Source organism: Aphelocoma coerulescens, chromosome 2 (genome assembly GCF_041296385.1).
Source record: "Aphelocoma coerulescens isolate FSJ_1873_10779 chromosome 2, UR_Acoe_1.0, whole genome shotgun sequence".
Lineage (NCBI taxonomy): Eukaryota > Metazoa > Chordata > Aves > Passeriformes > Corvidae > Aphelocoma > Aphelocoma coerulescens.
In genome coordinates this window covers 4,609,809-4,631,418 of record NC_091015.1, presented here as the reverse complement: position 1 = coordinate 4,631,418, position 21,610 = coordinate 4,609,809, and the positions used below count along the sequence as shown (strand labels likewise).

The following is a 21,610-nucleotide window of genomic DNA, read 5'->3' as shown; positions in this document are numbered from 1 at the left end:
CTGGTTTGAAAATTCTTGAAACTCTGCTGACAGTTAACTGTAAATGTAAAAGCCTTTGCCTCTGTGGTCAGAGGAGCCAGAGTTACTGCATGGCTTAAGGATGTTATATTGAAGAATTAACTGCAACATAAGATACCTCCTTACAATTTGCAAGTCATGGCATTATTATGAGGACTGTCCCAAGTTTCCCTCTGCATCACACCAGCAGTGCAATGATCATTAGTATTTCAATATTTGAGAAACACCTCTGAAGTTATCACTCAGAAGAAGATGCTGAAAGCTTCCAGCTCACTTCAGTTAGAGACTTCCAGGACAGGAAGTTAGTGCTTACTCAAGTACTAGACACGGGTAACTGCACGGTGACATTAAAGAAAGCTGCAGAGAAATCACAGGGTTAAAACCAGCACTAACAAAAGCCTATCATTAGGATTCAGCTCTTCCAGATGTGCTGTCCTGTTCTTTTCCTGTTCCCAAAGGCATCTTGGCTTCCTGCTACCCTTGAAGTTTTAGCACACCTAGATGGATCACTGTCCCCATCAGCACTGCAATTTGTATTTTTCTGGAAACCCACATTTTGCAACAGTGATTTTTGCTTTGAGATCTTCCATGTGACCCTTGCTTTTCTCAGAAACTGAAGGGGCTTCCTAAAAGACTCAGAGTAAAGTTGCCTTTTACTGCTCATTACAGGAAGTCTCGCAAGATCTATTGTTCTAAACACAAGAGCAATTAGAAGTTCTTTTAAATAAGATAATACTAATAGAAACTTGTCCAAGTGCCATCAGCATTTTATTGTGATGTGCTGTATTTGAACTTGCACATATTATCTTACCTCAAGTTTCCATGCAGTCATTTTGAGGGGAAAGGAAATGCCATTCAAAGCAAAAGCATTCCAGCAGTAAAAACACAAGTCCTTTACACAGTATTCACCACATCTCACATCAAACATGGGTTTATAAATTCCAGATGGAAATCAGGCCCCTACATCTGCCATCTGAAGAAAGCTTAAATGGAATTAAAGTTTATTTCATTACATGGTTGATTTATTTAATGTTTTCCCAATTAATTTCCCTCATTTCCAGTGGGCTAAAACAGGCTCACACAGCCTGTGCTACTCTGCTGTAAGGAATGACTTTGAGACCATCTTCTCAAATGTCATCTTACTAACTTTATCCAAGCCCCAGCTATTCAGATAAGAATGTGCCTGCTCTCAGGAAATATCTGCAAAGCAATAAAACACAACCCCAACCACAAGTTCAGGTTCAATTCCTACTTCAGAGCACTTGGTACCATCTGCGCCTCAGTCTCTCTCTGCCCCCAGAAAGGTTAAAACAGAACTAGGTTATTGCAAATGAATTTAACTCTAGAAAATGGGAAAATCCATGAAATTCGGGATAGCTCTGAAGTGTTTACACATTCATACTCTTCCTTGGCAGCTCGGAGTTTACATTGGCTCACTACAGTGATAACTGGAAAGGACTGAATCACCAGAGACAGGGAGGAATTGGAAACGGTTGGACCTGGCTTGCAATACCAGTAACCACCACTGCTGGGGATCCACCGACTGTCAGATATCCTAAAGGAGCCCAAAAATTGCAGACTTCCAGCAATCTGACAGCAAATAACAGTCTCCAGGGTGTCTGGATGGAAGTGGTTGGATTTTTTTTTTTTTTTTTCTTTTTTCTGAAGCAGTGTAGAAAAGATTCATCTGTTGGAGCTGTTTCAGTCATTTAAACCAAAGACTACTAAAAAAACTCCCATAAAGATGTGTATCTCCAGACTCTCCTATCACAGCAAAACCAATCAAGGATGGGAATGTCAATTCTGCTGATGCAGTCTCTGCACAAAATATGGCCAATTTTGTCTCTTCCAGCAGAAATATGTGTAGCAAACCACATACCCTACAGGACGCTCTACAGTGGCAATGAAGTTGCAGAGTAGTGTTTGAAAAAGCATGGTATGAGGCAACAATTCCTGATAATAAGGTATCCAAACTGTCAAACTTAAAAACTACTCTGGCCACTCAGGAAACGTAGAAGATGAAAAGAAAGACCCAGTACAAACAACTCACCAACACAAGAATGCTGTGGCAGGACCACATTACAACAGGTGTCACTGCAGGTGCATCTCTCAGGAAGATACATTTCCGCCATATTCTAGATTGTTCTACCCAAATCTAGAAGTCAGCTGTTAAAAATCAGCTTTCCTTGGCCGTGTCATATTGTAACATTACTTTAATTCTAAAAAGCCCAAGCACCTGCTATTGCATGTAGCTACCTACAGGTACATAGAAGGGAAAGAAAGGAAGAATACGGACTAAGAGCCTGGATCAAAGGCTGCTGATATCAGAAGGGCTCCTACAGAGTTTGGTGGGCTTGGATCAGACCCTAAAGCAGTTTTCAACCAACAGGGTCAGAAAAACATAATAATTCAATCTTGACTTCAAAATCACTCAGAGTTGTCTTTAAACAAAAAGTATTTCAGAAGACAGCACTAAGTGTTTTTTTCACCAGTCACCTTCCTTCTTGTTCAATTGTTCACCATCAGAAAATACCTGCAGTTGTACTTAGTGCTTTCCTGCAAACCTTAAAGCTTTTAGAGCACTGAAGATGATATAAAACTGGCAGCAAGAAGAGGAAGGCAGTGATAAATAGCAATTTTGTGCTGAGAACGCAGCAGGTGGTAGGACACCAGATAAAAAGAAGATTAGTGGAGAACAAGAATCAAAGGCTTCTTTCCTTTTAAAGTCTAGATGGATACACAGTGGTATTGGATCTGTAAATGCACACTTGTCCTCCTACTTCACAAAATAACTTAAGGATGACAAAGCCCAGGGTGGGTGATGCCACCCATCACCTTTTGAGACATTCCCAAGTGGTTTCAACAATCAAATAGTGCAACATCTCTTCAGGAAACACAGATAGTACAAGCGACACAAAGAAAAAATTATTTCACAACATGCTTCTGCAGGAGAGGCCCTAAAAGTCTCCACCAATCACAGAGAAAAATACTTTTGGCCCTTTTTTTTGAAAGGGAGAAGAGGCTCTGAGGTGTTCATGATACAGCACAGACTCCTCGAGTGAGCCCTGCAATCAGCACTTCCTTCCCAAGTTAGATTTGTGCCTTGCCCGTTGTTCAGGCAATTTAATCTCCCAAAGTTAGAGTTTCCTAAGGGAAAGTGGGGAATGACACTGCCTGCATCATAGCTCGATGTTTATGTAGAGCGCTATTTTAGTACAATGAATTAAGAGCAGTCAGGAACACAGCGAACCGGTGACAAGCTGGCATGGATTTGTGGAAAGTTACACAAATTCAGTTACACAAGTTTTGCCTGGCCTTAACTATCCCCGTTTTATAAATAGATAAAGAGAGAGGGGTTAGGCAATTTGCCCAGGATCAATTAGCAAGTCCTGAACGACTTAGTGAAATCTCAATCTACTTCAAATGCTTGGCAACATGGCCTGCCCATGCCATGGCTGACCCTCCGGGCACCTCTCAGGAGTGCGCATTAAGAATTCTCTGGTTTTAAATCCTGAAGCAATTGTGTTACTGTCTCCACAACCAAAAAATCCACACATGGAGGGATGCATGCCTCAGCCTTCGGCAGACGCTTCTATCGTCACATTCAATCTCACAGGGGTGGGTGACAGCATTATTTAATATCTCAGTGGATAAAATCAGGGGGAAAAGAAGATTTCGTCTGCATTCAGTCTCAGTAGGATGCTCACATCACGCCATGGCTGGAACATGGCTCATACTGAGTAAGTCTCATACACCCTGGGAGAGATTCCCCTCAACCTCTCCCATCCTTTCCCAGTCTATCAAGACATTCACTTCATTTCACAGTAATTTGTAGGTCCTGCATAATTAAATAAACTGACAAATGCAAAGCCTTGCTTACTGTGAGAAGCCATCTCCTGGTTTATGCAGCAATATTGGTGCCAATGCAGTTTTATGTTGACAGAGTGTTTTTATCCGTGCACTTTTAGACTCCAGGGAGCCGATAAATGCCAGGGCTAAGAGGTTTTATGCTCTGATTAAAAGAAATGAAGTAATTGCTATGGAGAGGCTGGAACACAAAAGAACATGGCTATCTCCATTTACATTGCAACCACTGTCGGCACAGGCCAGAACAACGGTATCTGGGAAAGAGTCCTGCTCTCTCCAGAAGACAGATTAATCCAGTGTGCAGGAGAACACTTCAAACTGAGAAAGCGACACTCTGAATTGTAACAGGCTCCAAAAACTTGGTGCCAAGCCACAAGCTCAAGCCAGTGCCCTTGGGGAAAAAAAGAGGAATGTTAAGATAGAAGCAAACTGCCTCACTTTAGGTCTCGCTGCTCAGCTGGATCTGTTAAAGGCAATTTTCTCCTTGGTTCGGTGGATGCACTTTTTGAAAGCCAAAGGAGCGACAGAGTTAAAAATAGAGTCAAGAGTAAAAATAAGACTTGGGGAGGAGTTCCAAGCTGGGAATTTGTGCAGGCCATTAGAGGAATTTTTAGAATTCCCACTTCCAGCAGATGCCCCCAAGCTCACAGATTTCTCCACCATCTCTTTACCTGCAGTCGCCTCAGCTCACAGTGCTCCCACAGTGGCTTTCCCCATATGCACAACCACCAATTCAGGGTTACAAACAGAACTTGAGAAAAGTCTGACACACCTTCATCAAGCTGCTTCTTCTGTTTAGCCTTAACAGAATTGCACAGCCAAAAATTCACAAAAGAGGCTTTAATTTTCACTGGTTAGAATGGTGTAATACTGCAGCAAAATTACTGCCATGAATTCCATACAGTGAAAGTTTCCAGCAATTAAATTCACTGACACATTGTGGAGGTACAGTCCTGCAGTGCAGTTTCCACCACTCAATCTCAAATGCACCTTTGCTTTTTTCCTCAAAGGATGTCCAAATTGAGATGTACATTCCTCATTTACATTTAAGAATTACATTTCATCTGGGACAAGAAACAGGAATTGTGTCAAGCAGTAGGAAACACACAGGAACATAAGGTCACAAAAGCCAAAGACTGAATAAGACCTTCTTAACAACTGTTCACAGGCAGTTTAGATAGAGGAATGGCAGACAGGAAGGAGTCATTATAAAAGAATGGAAGTCTTTCTTCCCTGCTACATGATTTAAATTTTTCATGTATACCAAACCAGCTCCTTGCAGGGAGGTGCCCCATTCACTCCAACCCTCAGGCTACATTCCACAGCTGATCAAGCTTTTGTTTTTTATCTCGTGGTGTAACTCTCCAGCGAAACTTAGGAGCGTTTGTTTCATGGGAATGCAGTGATGTCATCCAGCTCATAATTGAAGCACTCAACAATCAACAGAATTATTCATAATATGCATTAATATTATTGTCAAAGGCAAGTGCTTTGATCTTGCTGAAACAAATCTCATTTTATTTGACTTGTTTTGCTTCCAGCATTTTCTCCTCCTCAAAAAATTCCCAAGAAATTTTGCTACTTCATCCTAGGTCAGGAGGCAATGAAGTTTAAGTGTCAGAAATTCCCACAGAAACAAAATCTCACGTTACGACCAGGTCAGGTTCTTCTCTATTATTTATTCATTTACTTCCATTTCTTCAAGTCATCAGCTGCCTCTACAGAAACGAAAGTGCTTCCTGCCACCGTGGTGAACCCTCTGACCTAGGTTTAGTGGCCCTGCTGTGGGGCTGATGAAAGGTGCAGGGTTGGTCCTTCTGCATGTTCGAAGAAAGAATTTGTAAAGAGAGAAATTTGCACATCTCACAACGCTGCTTTCGCAGGATATGCAGAGAGATGGATTTCATCATTTAAATGTTGCACAGATAAACCACGAGTAGTTCAGTCTAGGAGAAGGTGTACAATCACAGACAAAATAAATCCTCTGAAATTCATAGACCAGTCAACCTTAAATCTATTTATCAACTAAAAACTGCTCAGCAGAAAAAATACACGAACAGGTACCTAGTGCCACTGAGCCTTAATACAAAAAAGCCAATCCCTGACATCCCTGTGGGAGAGAAACACAAGCAGCTTTCTCTAGGCTGGCAGAAACACTTGGAGTTACAGCTATTTGCAGCCTCTCCCAGAACAGCATCAAAAGCTCCATGCAATTAGAAATCCTAAGTGTTATCTTGGCCCCATTATGGAAAAAACTGTAGGATTTCACCGTATAAAGTTTGCTCCTTTGAGCATTTTAGGAGCCACTCCCTACCTTCCATCAGCTGCCACACAATTGAATTATTTACACCTCATTTGAAATAGAACAGCAGGCATTGAGGGTACCAGGAGACTTAAAAAAGGAAACAAGGCAACTTCAGATTTTAAACAGAAATAGGTGTTATGTCCTGTAAAAGGACTTATTGTCCTCTGCAGAGAGGAGAGCTACCTATAAAATACTGCGTTGCAACATGTTCTACCTCCTGGTGGAAAACCTACACCTTTCATTCCAAGATGCAACACCAGGCATAGATATTCCAAAGGAATAAACAATGCTACAGGCACTCCTCCCTCACACAACAGTCACTGCCTCATCCCTAAACTCCTAGAATACTGGCTTGACCCACTGCTGTGCCTCTACCAGCAGGACAGGGCACTAAAGAGGAGACATCATCACACACAGATATGGCTCTTCCCAATTAAATATGGGATTGAAAATGTTCCACATGTATAGGGATGTTTGCCAAGCTAGCAGGACCAGACAAGAGCTCTGCCCCCAGCTAGAGGTGGCACAAAGGATAGGAAAGGCACTACAAGATCCATGGCAAAGGCCCTGCAAGATCCACGGGAAGAACACAATACTGAGGGAAAGGAGAACTGGAGAAAAATTGTACTCAGGATAGGAAAACAGCACACTGGGAAAAGAAGGAAAAGCAAATATCACAAGTTCTAAATGTACTCTCTAAAAATCTTGGCTTACTTAATAATCTGCAATAATAATAGTAATAATCAAAAACTCAGAATAGTTTGGGTTGGAAGGGACCTTTAATAGTCATCTCGTCCAACCCCCTGCCATGGGCAGGGACCTTCAACCAGAACAGGTTGCTCAGAGTCCTATTAAACCCTGAATGTTTCAGGGATGGGGCATAATTCTTGATTTCTGGAAAGAAGAGTGAAGTCTGCAGGAACATGTATGAAATAAAATACTGGAAGAGGATCAGGGGGGAAAACACACCACACAGTACCCTGTTCCCCATGGTCTATCCCCACGCAGGACTGTTTCCAGCACACCTCTGTTGCTGCAGCTGCTGTCAGCAGTGACTGCAGCAGACATCTCCAGGCAGATCTGTATTAGCTAAAGCAACTGTCTTAACAGCTTTTCTTTGCATGACTGCTCCCAAGACTTCCAGCTCACCCCAGTTTGGGTTGGGCCAGGGCAGCCACTTAAACACCCTCTCTGCCATCCAGCTCAAGTGAAGCGGAGCAAGGAGCATCCACAGGAGCAGTTTGACCGGCTGATCTTTCCTTAAATGACTTTTACCATCAGATATGCCCATTTCCTTCTGATGGATCTGTCCACCCTTCACCAGAGGCCTTTCAAAAACCACCTCACACGTCAGTGATAAATCGGTGAGGTCTGTGCACTCCACTTCCAAGCCTATAAACTTGCTGATACAAAAATCTGACTAGCTTATGCCAAGAACTTTATCTGATCTATTGATTCTGAGGACTTCACAGACAAATGATTTATATCTGCTGATTGTCATTATTCCAAGTAATAGTATTTTAAGATAACAAGACATCATAAACTCTGGGTTGGTTTTTCATTTTGGTTTGTGGTTTGTTTATTGTTGGGGTTTTTTGTTTGTTTTATGAACTGTGGAGCTTTTTGAAGCTAACATTTTTATGCAGGTTTCTCCTTGATCATTAAACTATTTCTTTGGATATGCAGTTATGCCTAAGGTTTACACAAAGCTACCAGGAAAGTTACCTGCAATTTGCACTGAGCCATCTTCTCCAAGAAGAATATTTCCTGCTTTCACATCCCTGCAAAAAGATAAAGCAACAATAAGTATAAGTCATTAAATCTTTCCTTCAACCAACAAAAATACATTAAAAGGTTATTATTTTTTATACTTTGTTTCTGACATTAGTACTTCTTGCCTCAAATAATGCAGAAATAGTAGGGACTTAACATCAATTGTAACTTCAGTAGACAGGCACTAAGTAGTATTTGTATGATTTGTACTTTAGGTACTACACACAGGAAAAAAAAATTAAAACTTTGCAGAAGGTACCCTTAAAAATGCAAGGAAAGCTGGTTTGTCCCAGGTTCTTAGAGTTAGCTAAAAAAGTGAAAAGTGAACCTAGTACTGGTTGGATACTCACATACCCCTTTAGGAGGAGAGACTTCAAGAGACAGTGAATTGATCTTGTCTCAGCTGTCCTCCCCCAGCCCCACATCTCACTGCTCTCCAGCCCTGCCCAGGAAATCAGTTTGGCCCCAGACACTAGTCAAAATCCAGAGAGCAGAAAAATGTTGTTTGCTCCTGGCTTAATGAGCAGACCACATTATCCTGGTCAGTGAAAAAAAGTCTCCATGTTATTTTTTTTTTAATGAACAAGCACCCAAGAGCATCCAGTATGTGCTATGAATGTTTTGTACTATCCTCTTTCTAGCCAAAAGCTCTGGTTTTCAGGTTAACAGCAACACTTCTCCATCCTTGAGGGGAATGCTACTTTCACTGCAAACACTTTGCAGTTTTCCAGTTTGTTTTCACAGGCTGCTCCCCACACCAAGCCAAAGAGCAGCACTTCATAGCTGACACTCCTGTTCATCAGCACGGCTGCTAAGCTTGCACTGCCCAGGACCCCCTGTGAAACAGGAGCAAAAAGAAGAAACAACCCCAAAACAAGCAGATTTTCCCTCCACTGCCTTTGGCAAATATTCCAAATCCTTTCACATACAGAAGAGTCCAAAGCTATTTTTTCCTCTCCTCCCTAGTGCATCATGAGAACAGAACTGGTGTGATGGCCTGGCCAAAGAGCCCCAGTCAGGCCCTGGAAATCTCCTCCTTCCTGGCTTTGCTATTCTGAAGAGGAGGCTGGGCCACTGCCAGTTCCAGGCCAGGATAATTTTAAACACATCCTCTCCAGCATGAGCATTTGTCAGATTCTTCCCAATACTCAGTCTAGGACAATGGCATGACAAGGCTTTTCCCCAGCACACAGCAGAACAAAAACTGTCCATAAGACAGTCCCACTAAAGATGAACAGCAAACTGCAGCTGACAGCACCTTTAGCCTTCTAACAGGTATTTCAAATCCTGCCAAATGTACATGTCTTGCTACCAGTGCCCATCCTGGAGCCTAATCCCAGTTTGAAGAACAGGTGTGAGAGCAAGTACAGGAAAAATTCTAATTTGCTTTAATAATGAAGATGTGTCATATAACTTCACAGTTTCATATAGATCTGATAGCCTCAAGAAGCTGATTTTCCCTTCCAGAAGCATGATTTTTGTTTTCTTCCTGCAACCAGCACCTGTAGCTGTTGCAGACAACACAGCATCCGTGGATGGAGGCTCTTAAATACATGAAGGACCTAAAGGGATTAAATGCAGAAGTCAGCAGGTGGCTACACCACCCCCTTAGCATCTATTGGTCAAATCCAATATAATTGGTGCTGTTGAACTAATTGTCATGAGAGACACAAACCTGACTGAGCCCTGCACGCCCACAAAGTGTTCATGGTCCATAACAAGGAGGAATGGAAAAGCTCCCTACCAATATTTAGGTAGAAGATGCCTTTGGGATGCAGCCCCAGGAGCACATGGAGCCACGAGAGTGCAGCGCCAAAGTCTGCTGTGTCCTAGGCAAGGAGCTGGCTCACACGGTGTGAAATGTGCCTGGCACAGGCACAGCCACCTCCAGGAATCCCCCAAACACCAGTCCTAATTCAGAGGGAACACAGGGCGTTCAGGAAACTCTCCAATCCTACTGGAAATGTTTACCCACAGCTGATTCTCCTGTGACAGCCAGGATGCACGAGGCCCTGCCAGTTCCAGGTTACAGGGAAAGAAACAGCATGCACGAGGTTGCCTGTTGAAGTTATTAATTGTCTTACTGGAGTAAGAGTAATTTCCTCTTCCATCTGTACTTCAAGGCAGCCCAGGATACTGGAGCATTTCCCCGGTAAGCTGGGCCATGCAGTATTGTGTAGCCTTTCCAAACTTCCCCTCTGGCAGAACTGCACGTGTGGCTCACCAAGCCCCCACAACCGACCCCACTCAGCCACGAAGGAAGTGCCAGGGAAGATTTTAAGCAAAACTAAGGATGAAGTCTCAACTATCTTGCACTTCACAGTCCAAAACAACTCAGGCAGGTCTCCCTGGTGCAGCAACAGCTGCCAGAAACCAGCAGGCATTCCCTATCACAAAACCATCCCACCACAACAGAGCAAGCTGGACAGGCTCAGAATGCCAGAAGTAGTGAAACAAGCACTCAAATTGAATCCCATAGAAAAAACGAGCCCAAGGACTCCAGGCCCTTAACCCCCTCAAATCAAGAGGCTTGTTTTCTTTTTAACATCAGCTTGGATTAATTAAAATTTACATATTTTCTCATTGGAAACAAAAGTCAGTAAATATGATGCTTAAAGCTGGTTCAAGAAATTAAAACAAGCCACAGCCACAATATGAAATCAGGGAGGCCAAAACAGCCACTGCCAAATATCCAAGTCAAACTGCAGAATTAAATCACCACTTCATGTGGCACTTCCTCCCAGTGATCAGCCCTCTGCAAAGGCCATTACTCACCCCAGCCCAGCACACTCACCCCAGAGCAGCAAAACTCATGGGGTAGCAAGATGTCTGGGAACACTGACTCCACTGAGGAGTCACTGTGCCATAGAAGCAATTCCCAGCTTTCCCATTCCCCACCCCAGTGTAACAGGGCATTACAAAGGCACAAATCCCTTTCTTTTAGCATATACTGGTGCAGTGGCAGCATCTGTGAAGCAGGTTCCCCTATTAAATCATACCTAAGATGAATTAATTGCATTTAAAGCAATGGGGCAGGAGAAAGACGATCAGTGCTTTCCTGTTTATTTTCATCAGGAGATGCTTATAAACTTGTGAGGTGAATGGCGAGAAGTTTGTTACTCCAGGATATAGTTATTGCCAAGTGTAACAATTTGAAGGCACTTCCCCTTAATGTGGTAATGGCCATATCCTGGGCTGATACACTGATGGTCTGCCTCTGGCATAATTACTATAGTGGAAACAGGAAGCAGCTTTAGGCTTTAGCGTAAACAGTAATTATATCACATTTTAAATGAAGTTACAGAAGGCCAGAGTAAACTTTCTTGTCAATAGCTTAACAAATGCTACAGTAGCTCTGGACACTCCTGCTCCACAGCTGTCATCTTCCTCTCCTCTAAAGCCTCCAAGAGCCCTTCCACAAAATAACGATTATGTTTTTATTTACCTTGTACTCCACAACCAGAGTGGGAAGAGAGGTTTGGACTCGCTCCAGTGCAGAGCTGGATTCTCCACATCAGCCTTGAAAGGTTTCACAGCAGGGCAGAAACCCTTCATCTGCATTCCAAACTGGTTTCGCTTCCCAGTTTGACCAGACACGAGCTACATCACATTAATGCCTCCAGGTTGGGGCTGGGCCATAGGCATGAGGTGCTGTATCACCAAATCTCATCCCAACAACAAAACTACAGCTGAGCTCCAGCTACAGGAGACTTGGGAGCACAGGAAGGCAATGAGATGATGCTCCCCAGTTTTAAGCACCATGTTCCCACATTCCCCACCATTAATTTTTCAGTGGGGCACAGGGAAACTACATGAACTGTATCCTGGTGGCTTGTGTCACCCCAGGAGCTCTGCAACCCAGCAGTGAGAAGAAAACTGTCACAGGAGAGGGGAAACAGATAAGCTGTTTACTCTGCCTTTGCTTCCAACCTGCTGGCATGTGCCTTTAGAGCACAAAGCTGGCTGTAAGCACAGCCGTGAGTCATTTGCCCATTAGATGCAATTTACATCAACTGCAACAATAAATTTTCATGGACTGAACTCTATAGTGCATAATTTGGCATGAGAAAGGAGTGGTTGGTCCTGCCAAGTTTCATTTTAAAAAACAGAAGGTGAAAGATGCAACAATTACTGTTTTCTGTTAATGGTAATGAATAACTCAAAATATTTATGCTGAATGCCACCAACTGCTGGAGTTGACATGGTTCTGAGTAATTTGTAAAATACTTCCAGGACAGTATCTCTACATACAGTTAAATATGAGGCAATCTGTGACATTTTAAACCAAATGAGTGCTATTGTCTCTCTACCAGCAAACATTCCTCTTCCTTCAATAATATGCTGTACCTGTGTCACCTCTTCCCTCTGCCTTATAAGCAAAGATATAAAAAGCTGGTGACAGGCAAGAGCTTTACCATTTAGAGCTGCAAAATGTAAACTAGGCTTGGTGCGTGCAGGCAGATCAGTATTTTTACACCCTCAAACGTCAGCACGTTCAGTACAACATAGGAGAAGGCATTCAAAGCCATTGTATTGGAAGTGCTGTACATTAGCATGTCCTTGTTCCTGCTCAGAAAAGCTGTGTGCACCAACATTTTCATGCCACAGCGTTGAACATAAAGTCCCAAACTCTTGGGTGAGGTGCAATTACTGCCTGTTACAGTGTCGTGCTTAACTGCAGAGCCAGACTCGGAAACATCTTCCGGAGCTTGAAGGTTTTCCAATGGCAGAGAGCTGGCAGAGCAGCTTCCATACTCCCTGCTGAGCCAGGCATAAATAGAGGGAAGAGAGGGCCAAGTCCACAGCTTGCTTCATCCCTGCTCATCCACAGCCCTCTCAGCAGGTCCTCGTGGCCACTGGCAGCTCGGCCCAGCAGCAGCAGCCAGGCTGCCATAAATTCCAGCAGGGACCAGCCCAGTGACATGCTTTATTGCCCAGGATCAGGGAAGCACAGTGACTACTTCTTCCCTCTTCTCCGAGCTGCTCTGTCAGCTGCTGGGCTGTGGTAAAAGACCAGGGCCTCGACACAGGAGCTGAGTCAGGAGCACAAGGCAACTCATAATTAACTTCAAGGCTCAAACAGTAGAAGCATTTATGAAGCTACAATGTCATGGGGGCTACATAGGTGGGAATAATTAAAGGCTTTTGAATTATCATTTTAATGGCTGGACAAAGTTAGAAGAATAATCCAATGTTACTGGGAATTTTAAAAGTTTTTTGGTTTTTTTTTTAAGCAGTCTGAAGCAAGGCTTGAAAGGCAGAAGTGACTGACAGACAGACTGTGGCTTTGCAAACAGCCATGCATAGACAAAGACCACTGCAAAGCACTGTCAGCTTCTGTCACGGAGAGCTTTACAAGTACAGCAAGTACTTGTTTTCTCCCTGCCCTACCCATAAGATCCAGGCAGATCCCTCTGAGTGCAGCAAAGAAACCTCTTGGGAGAGATAACTCCATCCTGTCGTCTGGCATAGGCAAACAGAAACCCCAGTAAGGGCTGCATGAGAAATTCATCTCCCATTGCGCTTCATTGTAAAAACATAAAACATCTTTCAGAGGCTCCACAATGTGCTTACTTGGTACAAACCCTCTCAATTTTGTGCCCTTTAGTGCTGCAGAAGTGGACTGCTGCTTTAAGTAGAGGGTTTGGGGCCCAAGAAAGCATGACTCAAATTTGATTTCCTTTAGGTTAACTCGCTGTGTCAGCTCAGACAAGGGACAACTCACTAAAGAAAGCTGCAGGAGATATGCCTGAAATTCACTGTCATCTTGGTTGTCTGAATAGCTACGGGGGCTGGAAAGATGCTGAGGTGGTACAGAAAGAGCTGCAGACCTTGGGCTAACTTGGTGCAAGCCTCTGTTATGAAGGGAGACAGGCAGCAGTGTGTCACATCCCTCACTGTGTCCCTGTCTGTCACACAGCCACCGTTATCGCAGCGCCTGCAATTTTCCTTTATCTCAGCAAATTACATCCAGCTCACACTTCTCGTTCCTGTGCCAACTTTGTCTCTGATGGCTTGGCACTCTCATTAATTCCTTCTCTTCCCACGTGGTTCAATACTAACAGAGGATTAAAGAGAGGTGTGGTTTAAGGCCAGATCCTGCCTGCATTGGACTCCATCTTCTATCCATGGCCAAACCTCCAGCCCAGCAGCAGTGCTCAAGTAACCTCAACGTGAGGCAAGTTGCTCCACCTAAATCCAAACCCTTAAAAAACAGTTTTCAAACATATCAGCTCCTTCTGCCAGAAAATAATGCTACAAGCACTGGACCTAGCCCTGCCTCCAAACGCAGAGATGATCTAATCACACCAGTCCTCACAGCCCCACTTCTTCCTCCTGCAAGAGGCCTTTGCTTCACCCATCCACCCCAAAGCACATCACTGCAGTAACATCAGCTCATGGCAAGGAGGATTTGCCACACAGCCCATGCTTCTAATAACCTTCAGCAGTTAAGGCAAGAGAGAAGCTACATCTCCAACTTCATACACCACATTTAAAGTTTCCCCTATTCTGTCAGAACTTCAGGTTTTTTCTCTTGTATAAGGAAAAGACTCTGCCCAGCAGGCTTTGGTATCAAGCTTTTATACACTGAACAGCAGCTAAAAATGTACCAGGATTTCTTCCACAAATTCATCTATTCAGCCCTTCCATTTCCTGATCCTACCTGCTAAGGACTGCAGTGGGGACAAGGCACAAAGACCCTTTAATGGCTGCTGCCTGAAAAGCAACACACAGAGCAAGCTGTGGAGTCACAAGGTCTATTCCTACCCCTGGAGGCCCAGATATTTTTGGGATACTCTGCCTTAGTCACTGGTAACAGAGGGAAATAGTCAAGTTATAATGCGGTCTTATTTCAGTATTTCATGTCAAATTCTTTCACGTGGAAGGAGGTGGGTTTGCTTCACGTGGCAGTACCAGTGACACCACCATGCTGCAGTAGGTCTTGCACGTCATAACGTGTTCCTAGTGCACTAAGAAATAGCTATTTCCAAAAAATTACCACGTGTACATCACCCCAATTTGAGTACAAGCTGCATCAGGTGGCAGAAGAAACAGGAATGTCAGTGATTCACATATCTCCCCTCCATGACGGAAAGATGAAAGGTCATTCTGGTAAATATAGAACCAACTTGGATCAAATTAGACCCCAAAAACTTGACATAGGGGAGCTCAAAAAGGTCTCCATTTCCCAAAGGCAATAAGCACCCTGTTCTGGAGAAGCAGTAAGTCTATCTCTATACACACAAGGTCCAAGGCATTCCCCATGCAGCCAAGAGCTGTCCCTATCTACATAGCCACCCACAGCTCCTGCTGAGCCACGTCTGCAACGTGACACAGGAGGAGAAAGTCAAGACAGCCAGAGCTCACAAAAGACCTGTCAGCAAGACTTCCTTCCCCAAAATCTGTACGATGACAGTTTTAAGCATGACCAGCATAGGAAGAAAGATCTCTGTTTCATCCAGTTATTCCCATAAAATGGAGAAGGCAGTTATTAAATCAGGTATCTGTACAATGGAAACAAGTCCTCTCTGCACTGCCAGTCTCCCCTTGGTGATGCTTTCCAGACTACCATGAAGAGATAGATTTCTCTGTGGCAGTTCTTTGTTTGTTGTCCTAAATGTGTGTGGATTTTGTCTCACCTTTGTTTTTGAAAGTATTCACTTTACCTTTTAATATCAATGTTTTATTAGAACTCTGCAAGGCAGGATATAATTCAATTTAGTAAACATACAAAAATAATTTCTGATGCAGCCTTGCAAAGTTTTCAAGTGTGTTTAATATGTTACCACACAAATTTAGCAAATGGTCCTTTTCTCCTGCTTTAGCATAAGACACAAATGAAAAGACTGCAGTGGTCTGAAGAAATGTTTAAAGCATCTCCACATATGCAGCTTTTAGGATCTAGGAAGGCCAGAAATCCTGGTGCACCAAAACAGGGAACACTATCCAAAAGCATCTTTTTGAAGTGAGTTATATTCACATCATGTATTATTCACAGTAGAACAGATTAACAAGACAATTTAAACAATTACTTTGCTGCTGGAGAGATGCTGCAAGAGCCTGTACTGGGTGACCTAGTCTCAGCAATCTACACCAGATTAAGGCATTGACACGAGAAAGATGTCACAAACAGTGCTGTACATGTGTGAATGGCACTTGGTTTCTTCAGAGTAAAAGCAAAGAGTCTGTTACATTTTCACTTGATACATTTAATGCTGCCAACAGTGAATGATTATTCCGAAACACATCAAATTCAAATACTCCTGACAATTTGTGAATTGCTAGAAACCACCATTATTTGAGTATACAACTCAGTTATGGATCACTGACCAAAACCTGTCACTGCTGTTGAACCTTTAGGAGATCACCCAACCTCTATTTTCCCACTCTTCATTGTATTTTTCCTGCTTCTCATCTCCATGTAGCAAAGCAGAGAGAAAAACCTGAAAACTCCCCTCCCTTTTATAAAAGGCCAGAGTAGTTCTATCAAACAGTTGATTTTCCTTTGGACTAAGCCAAACTTACTTTGAGTAACTGCAGGACACCCAGTGATAAAGTTCAGAGGTAGCACCTGGGTGTGAGGGAAATGACAGTGGGGCAAACACCTGATTGCAACAGCCACACCTTCAGGCATCCCCCTGGAGCCCACCTGGACCCTTGCATTGCAGGGAGTTGCCAAGAGTTGGGGCATATCCTGGAGCTGTTGCAGGCCCCAGCACCCCCCAGCAGCCATATTTACCATCAGAGGTTGAAATCCCAGGTTTTTAGACTTCAGAGTAAAGACTGTCTTTATCCACTTTGAGGAAAACTGTCTCCACAGGAGTTATTGTTTCTGGCTGTCTGCAGGTTTGGGATTTACATCTGGTTCATATTATCTCTCTGCAACCACAGGGAATTTTCTTTTTTTTTTTTAAACAATGAATTTCTGGATGATGCAGTGGAAGAAACAGCCACCAGGAAAACGTGCTGGTTTGCCAAACCACCACAATACACCCCAGTTTGACTGTACAGACAGTGGGGGTTCAGTGGTCCTTGGGCCCTTGCACAGCAAGGTGTTTATTTGGGAGAACAAAGCACCCAGCAGAGTCTAGAGCAGCATCTTGTCCTCCTTCCCACAGAGACACACAAAAGTAACATTTCTATTCTTCTGGCTTCTGAATTGCTTACAAATTAAAGCTCTAAAATTCATATTAACTACCAGCTCTAAAGGTTATTTCTACCCATCCCATACTATAGAAGAGAAGAGACTAAAGTACCTCTCTGAATAAAAAATTCCACTTCCCACAGCTAAGCAATAGCCAACTTTCAAATTACTGGTGTCCTGACTTAAAATCAAACTGGCAATTAGAGGTGGAAAGGCTCCACATCCTGTTATCCATTCCTCAATCCTCCCCTACCAAACTCCACTTCCAAAACATACTCCCCAAAGCAAGATTACAGCACTGTGGGGAGGAGAGGCTGAAGTTCTCCCACAGTATTCCTACAGAAACATGAAAGTACAGCATTTCAGAGGCAAAGTGGAATCCAGTTTAACCACAATACCTGCCAGCATGGCTATCAATGCATTAATCAGCTACATGAAAATTAAGCTTGAATCCTGTAGGACAGCCAAGTTCTGCCAAAATATATCCATCAGCTCCTTCATCTTAAATCCAAACCTTGCTGCTGGAGGTGAGCTCCTCCAAAATCCCACATGCAAGTATTGGTGATGTGCATGTACTCACATATAGATACCCATTTTTCAGAAGTTATTTACTCTTATTATGGGTAAAGAGGCAAAGAATTAAACTTTTGATTCTCTGTCAAAATCATGCTAAGGTCCAAAAAAAAAGAGTGAATCTATTTGGCATAAAAGCACAGGAAGAATATTGTTTCCAGGGTCTCTTCAAAGCCACAAACAGCTGTCCCAGCACCCTGCTGCCAACACTGTGATTTTGAAAAGACACCAGAACCCCTCCACACATTGTGTATGGAAGCACAAGCTGATCTAACTCAGCATATCAAACATGCTGCTGCTCCTCTCACCCTGTAAGAAGTAGAGCAGCAAACAAACTAATAGCTGGATTGCTGCCATGCCAACAGTTCAAGTGCATGCAACTCTAAACCACTTCCCAGGCTTTTTTTGTTTTTACAAAAAGACAGGCTAGTATCACTTTTATTGTCCTGCAATAGAAGAATCTGGTTATATTTGAGCAGTGTATTATTTCACCTGGACTAACTAAAATATTCAGTTACACAACAGCTAATCATGAACAGAAGATAAGCTCAGAGATAAAAATAGGGAGAAAGACAGAGGGACCTTGTAACAGTTAATCAGCATGATTTGTCAGCCTGCCATACACAGCACCACCTGAAAAAGAAAGCCTCGAACTTCCCTCCAATAAATCTTTTTAAATAAAACCTCTTGGGTTGGTTTTGCTTTAGTTTTATTTCTAAGTCATTCATCAAACTGCTCCTAATCCCCAAGTACACAGAGGAATCAGAGTCCAAATGGGGAAGAAGTACAACATACCCTGAGTGTCACCCAGCCCATATTAGCCCAGCAGCAACCCCTCATAGCATGTCAGCCTTGCTTGACTTCCATAAAGAAATGTGCCCGAGCAGATTCCTGCAGGACAGCTTCATCCGAAGGCTTCCGAGTCTGGCCCTCTGTCCTCAGCGCTCTGGCTGGTGCCCAGGTACTTAACTCACTTAACATGAGCCAGATCACTGGGATTTCAAAGTCTCATTGGGATCACCATGCTACACAGGAAACCACAACAGGGACAGTAGCAGCTGGCATGGGAGAGGTGGCCAGGGACAGGCACAGGGCAGCGAAGGCAGGGAGCTTCCAACTCCCAGAAAACGGAGGCACAGGTGATTGTGGAGGAAGATGGGGACCCATTTGTAATCAATTGTTACTGTGGTATAGAGTGTTTAATGAAAATAAAACTGGTTTTGTCTTGTCCTTTGTCTTTGCCATAAGGCCTCAGACACTTCCCAACAGCCCTTGCAAGATGAAAGCAAAAAAAACCATCACTCTGGGCAATGTGGGAGACTTCAGCATTTGTTCCTGAACAATGGCATCTATTCAAGTCTCAGACTCACTCTGGCTGTTAATTAGGAAAGTAAACAAGAAAAAATTATAATTTAAGCCTTCAATAGATATTTGGCTTTCTAATCGCCTCTAGAGAACACTGTCAAACTCCTCTCCTGTCCAAAGCAAGGATTTACACTTCCACACCAAGCCAGCTCCCCAAAACTTAATTGGAAGTGGCATTAAATTCAAGGCAGGCATAGGCAGAGCAAGATACAGCAGCAGCAAAATTTCATTATGCCAGCTTTTCACGTGTTAACTTCATCTACCCATTTAAGATGATGCATAATTTAGAAGTATTGAGCAGCTCTGCTGACAGAAATATGTTCTCTGATCTCACCAATGATTTACAGCCCCACTTCTGGTCTACAGCGCCCACAAAATTACATTTGGGACCCAATATTCATCCTTTGGGGTGTGACACTGGCCTGGCTGTCCAACTTCAAATGTGCAAATTACAGTCATTCACTCATACTGTGTCTCTAATTTTATCAAATTGCTTTCTCCAAGGTGTAACATGAGCAGAGTTGGGATATTTAGCATGACCAGCTGAACATTTTTTCTGCTGGATGTCTGCTTGCTTTGGGCTGGCTGTTCCAGGTCTTAACTAAAGCCCTTCAATTTTGACCCTTCACAGCTGATCTTGCTCTGGCCTGTAGTTCACCCCAAGCACAGCTGCCTCACACTACAGACACAATATTTGCAGTTCAGCCATCACCTGATGTGTTTTCCTTTAGAGCCAGAAATTTTAAGCTGACCCGTGGGACCAAAGTTCATTTATTTTAAACACTTCCTCTCAGAGCATCTCAGGCACGGCTGCAAGATTTCCACCTGCCTTTCCCATCAGGCATGACCAATATTATGACCCCTAGCATTAAGCAAAATGGGAAAACCATACAGATATTCCTACGGATGAGGAAAAGTCCCAGCTGCACTACAACTTTAAACTGTGCTTTCCTCAGCAGCAGCACACACACATCTGGATAAAATGGAACACAGCAAAGGAACTCTATTAAGGAAACATGTCTCATCCCTCAAAGGCATGTCAGCTCACCTTCTGCCAACAGCCAAAACAGCTTTGCATCACAGGTAGGAAACCACACAACTTTCCTTTTGTATCCCAGTTCTCCAGATTTCCCAAACCACTGTGCCCAACACAATGAAATAATCCAAACCCTTTTCTATGCTAAAATTTTACACCATTTTTGGAGCAGCCCCAAAACACAGGGATGAAACACATGCAAAGGAGCTGATGCACAACCATAACCTTAAGCTGCAGCAATGACACAGCTTTGATTTCTTTGCTGAAGTGTGGGCAAAATGCTTCAATGAGCAGGATGAGAATGGTCACAGCAGGTTTGATCCAGTTCATTTCCAAAGGATTCAATATGAATCATTTTTCTTCAGACCAAGCAGTTTGGGTTTTGTGAACACAGTATTTTTGCTGAGTGCAGTAAAAAAAAAAAAAAACCCACACCACACACATAAATATTCTCTCTAATCTTCACCACATTTACTAGTCTTCCAGCCAGCCAAATAGTGAACCACCTCTCTTCAGTGCATAAAACATTATGCAGTATCTTCCAAGAAACTGAGATTTAACAGGTTTCTGCTGCTTTAACATATATATTTCAATTTCACTAGACCAGAAGATAACTAAATCAGCCAAGCAAGCCAACTGCAGGTCACAGATGAACACAGTTCTGTCAATTACTTACGGCGAAGTGAAGTTACCGCAACTGGCAAGTAAGGTAGTTTATTACTTTACTCTAAATTCCCAGAGCTGCCCCAAGTCTTATCTCTAAAAAAAAAAGTTAAGCAACCAGCTATGAAATCAAAACTGTCTCCAATGAAGACAATGATTCTTGTTAAATCAGAATTTTAATTGAGACTGGAAACCGAAATTTGAGACTTCTTTAAGGGAGAAGAATTCCACCTGAATTATTTCCAACTGTTCCTTTCCTTTTAATCCAAAATAACCTACAAAAGCCAGTCAGTTTGATTGAAAAGATGAAATAAATACCTCTTGTATTTTCTAATTAAAATAACGTTCTGGCAAAAAAATTACCTCTTCTTGTGCAGCTATAAGAGGACAGAAACTTACTCCAGCACAGCAGCAGCAATGCTTATAATGGCGTTGTACCAAAAGAGAGCCAAGCTCACCAATTTCCCAAGAAAGAAGAGGCTGTTCCAGCAGCAGTCTGTGGCTGGGATTGTGTATATTAACCACAAGCAGTATATTCTATTTTCAGCACATATTTAGGATTGCAAATCTCAGTCTTTTTAACACAGAACAGACCAACTTAGGATCTTCTCGTACTGAACTACACCACACCTTGACACCAGGAGAGAGGAAAATATGATTTAAAAACATATCCCAAACAAGACAGCAGCACAGAAACCCATGAATTTCAGTGATCTGTCAAATAACAGGCCATTAGTTAGTTAACTGGGCTTTGCCTACAGAAGAATTTTTTCCATTATTTTTATTTCTTTTTTTTTTTTTAAGAAATTACTCAAATTCGAGTTTCATGATGTTGATTTTGCAGTCAAACCTCAAAAAAAAAAAA

General features: G+C 42.9%; 1 protein-coding gene across 1 annotated transcript in view; it reads right to left on the bottom strand.

The window, feature by feature from the left end:
- Positions 1–21,610, bottom strand: part of OXSR1 (oxidative stress responsive kinase 1) — an 88,078-nt gene that overhangs the window by 26,381 nt on the left and 40,087 nt on the right. Inside the window, exon 5 of the mRNA XM_069006325.1 lies at positions 7,916–7,971. Within this exon, the coding sequence (XP_068862426.1) occupies positions 7,916–7,971 (56 nt within the window). The remainder of the gene's footprint in view (positions 1–7,915; positions 7,972–21,610) is intronic.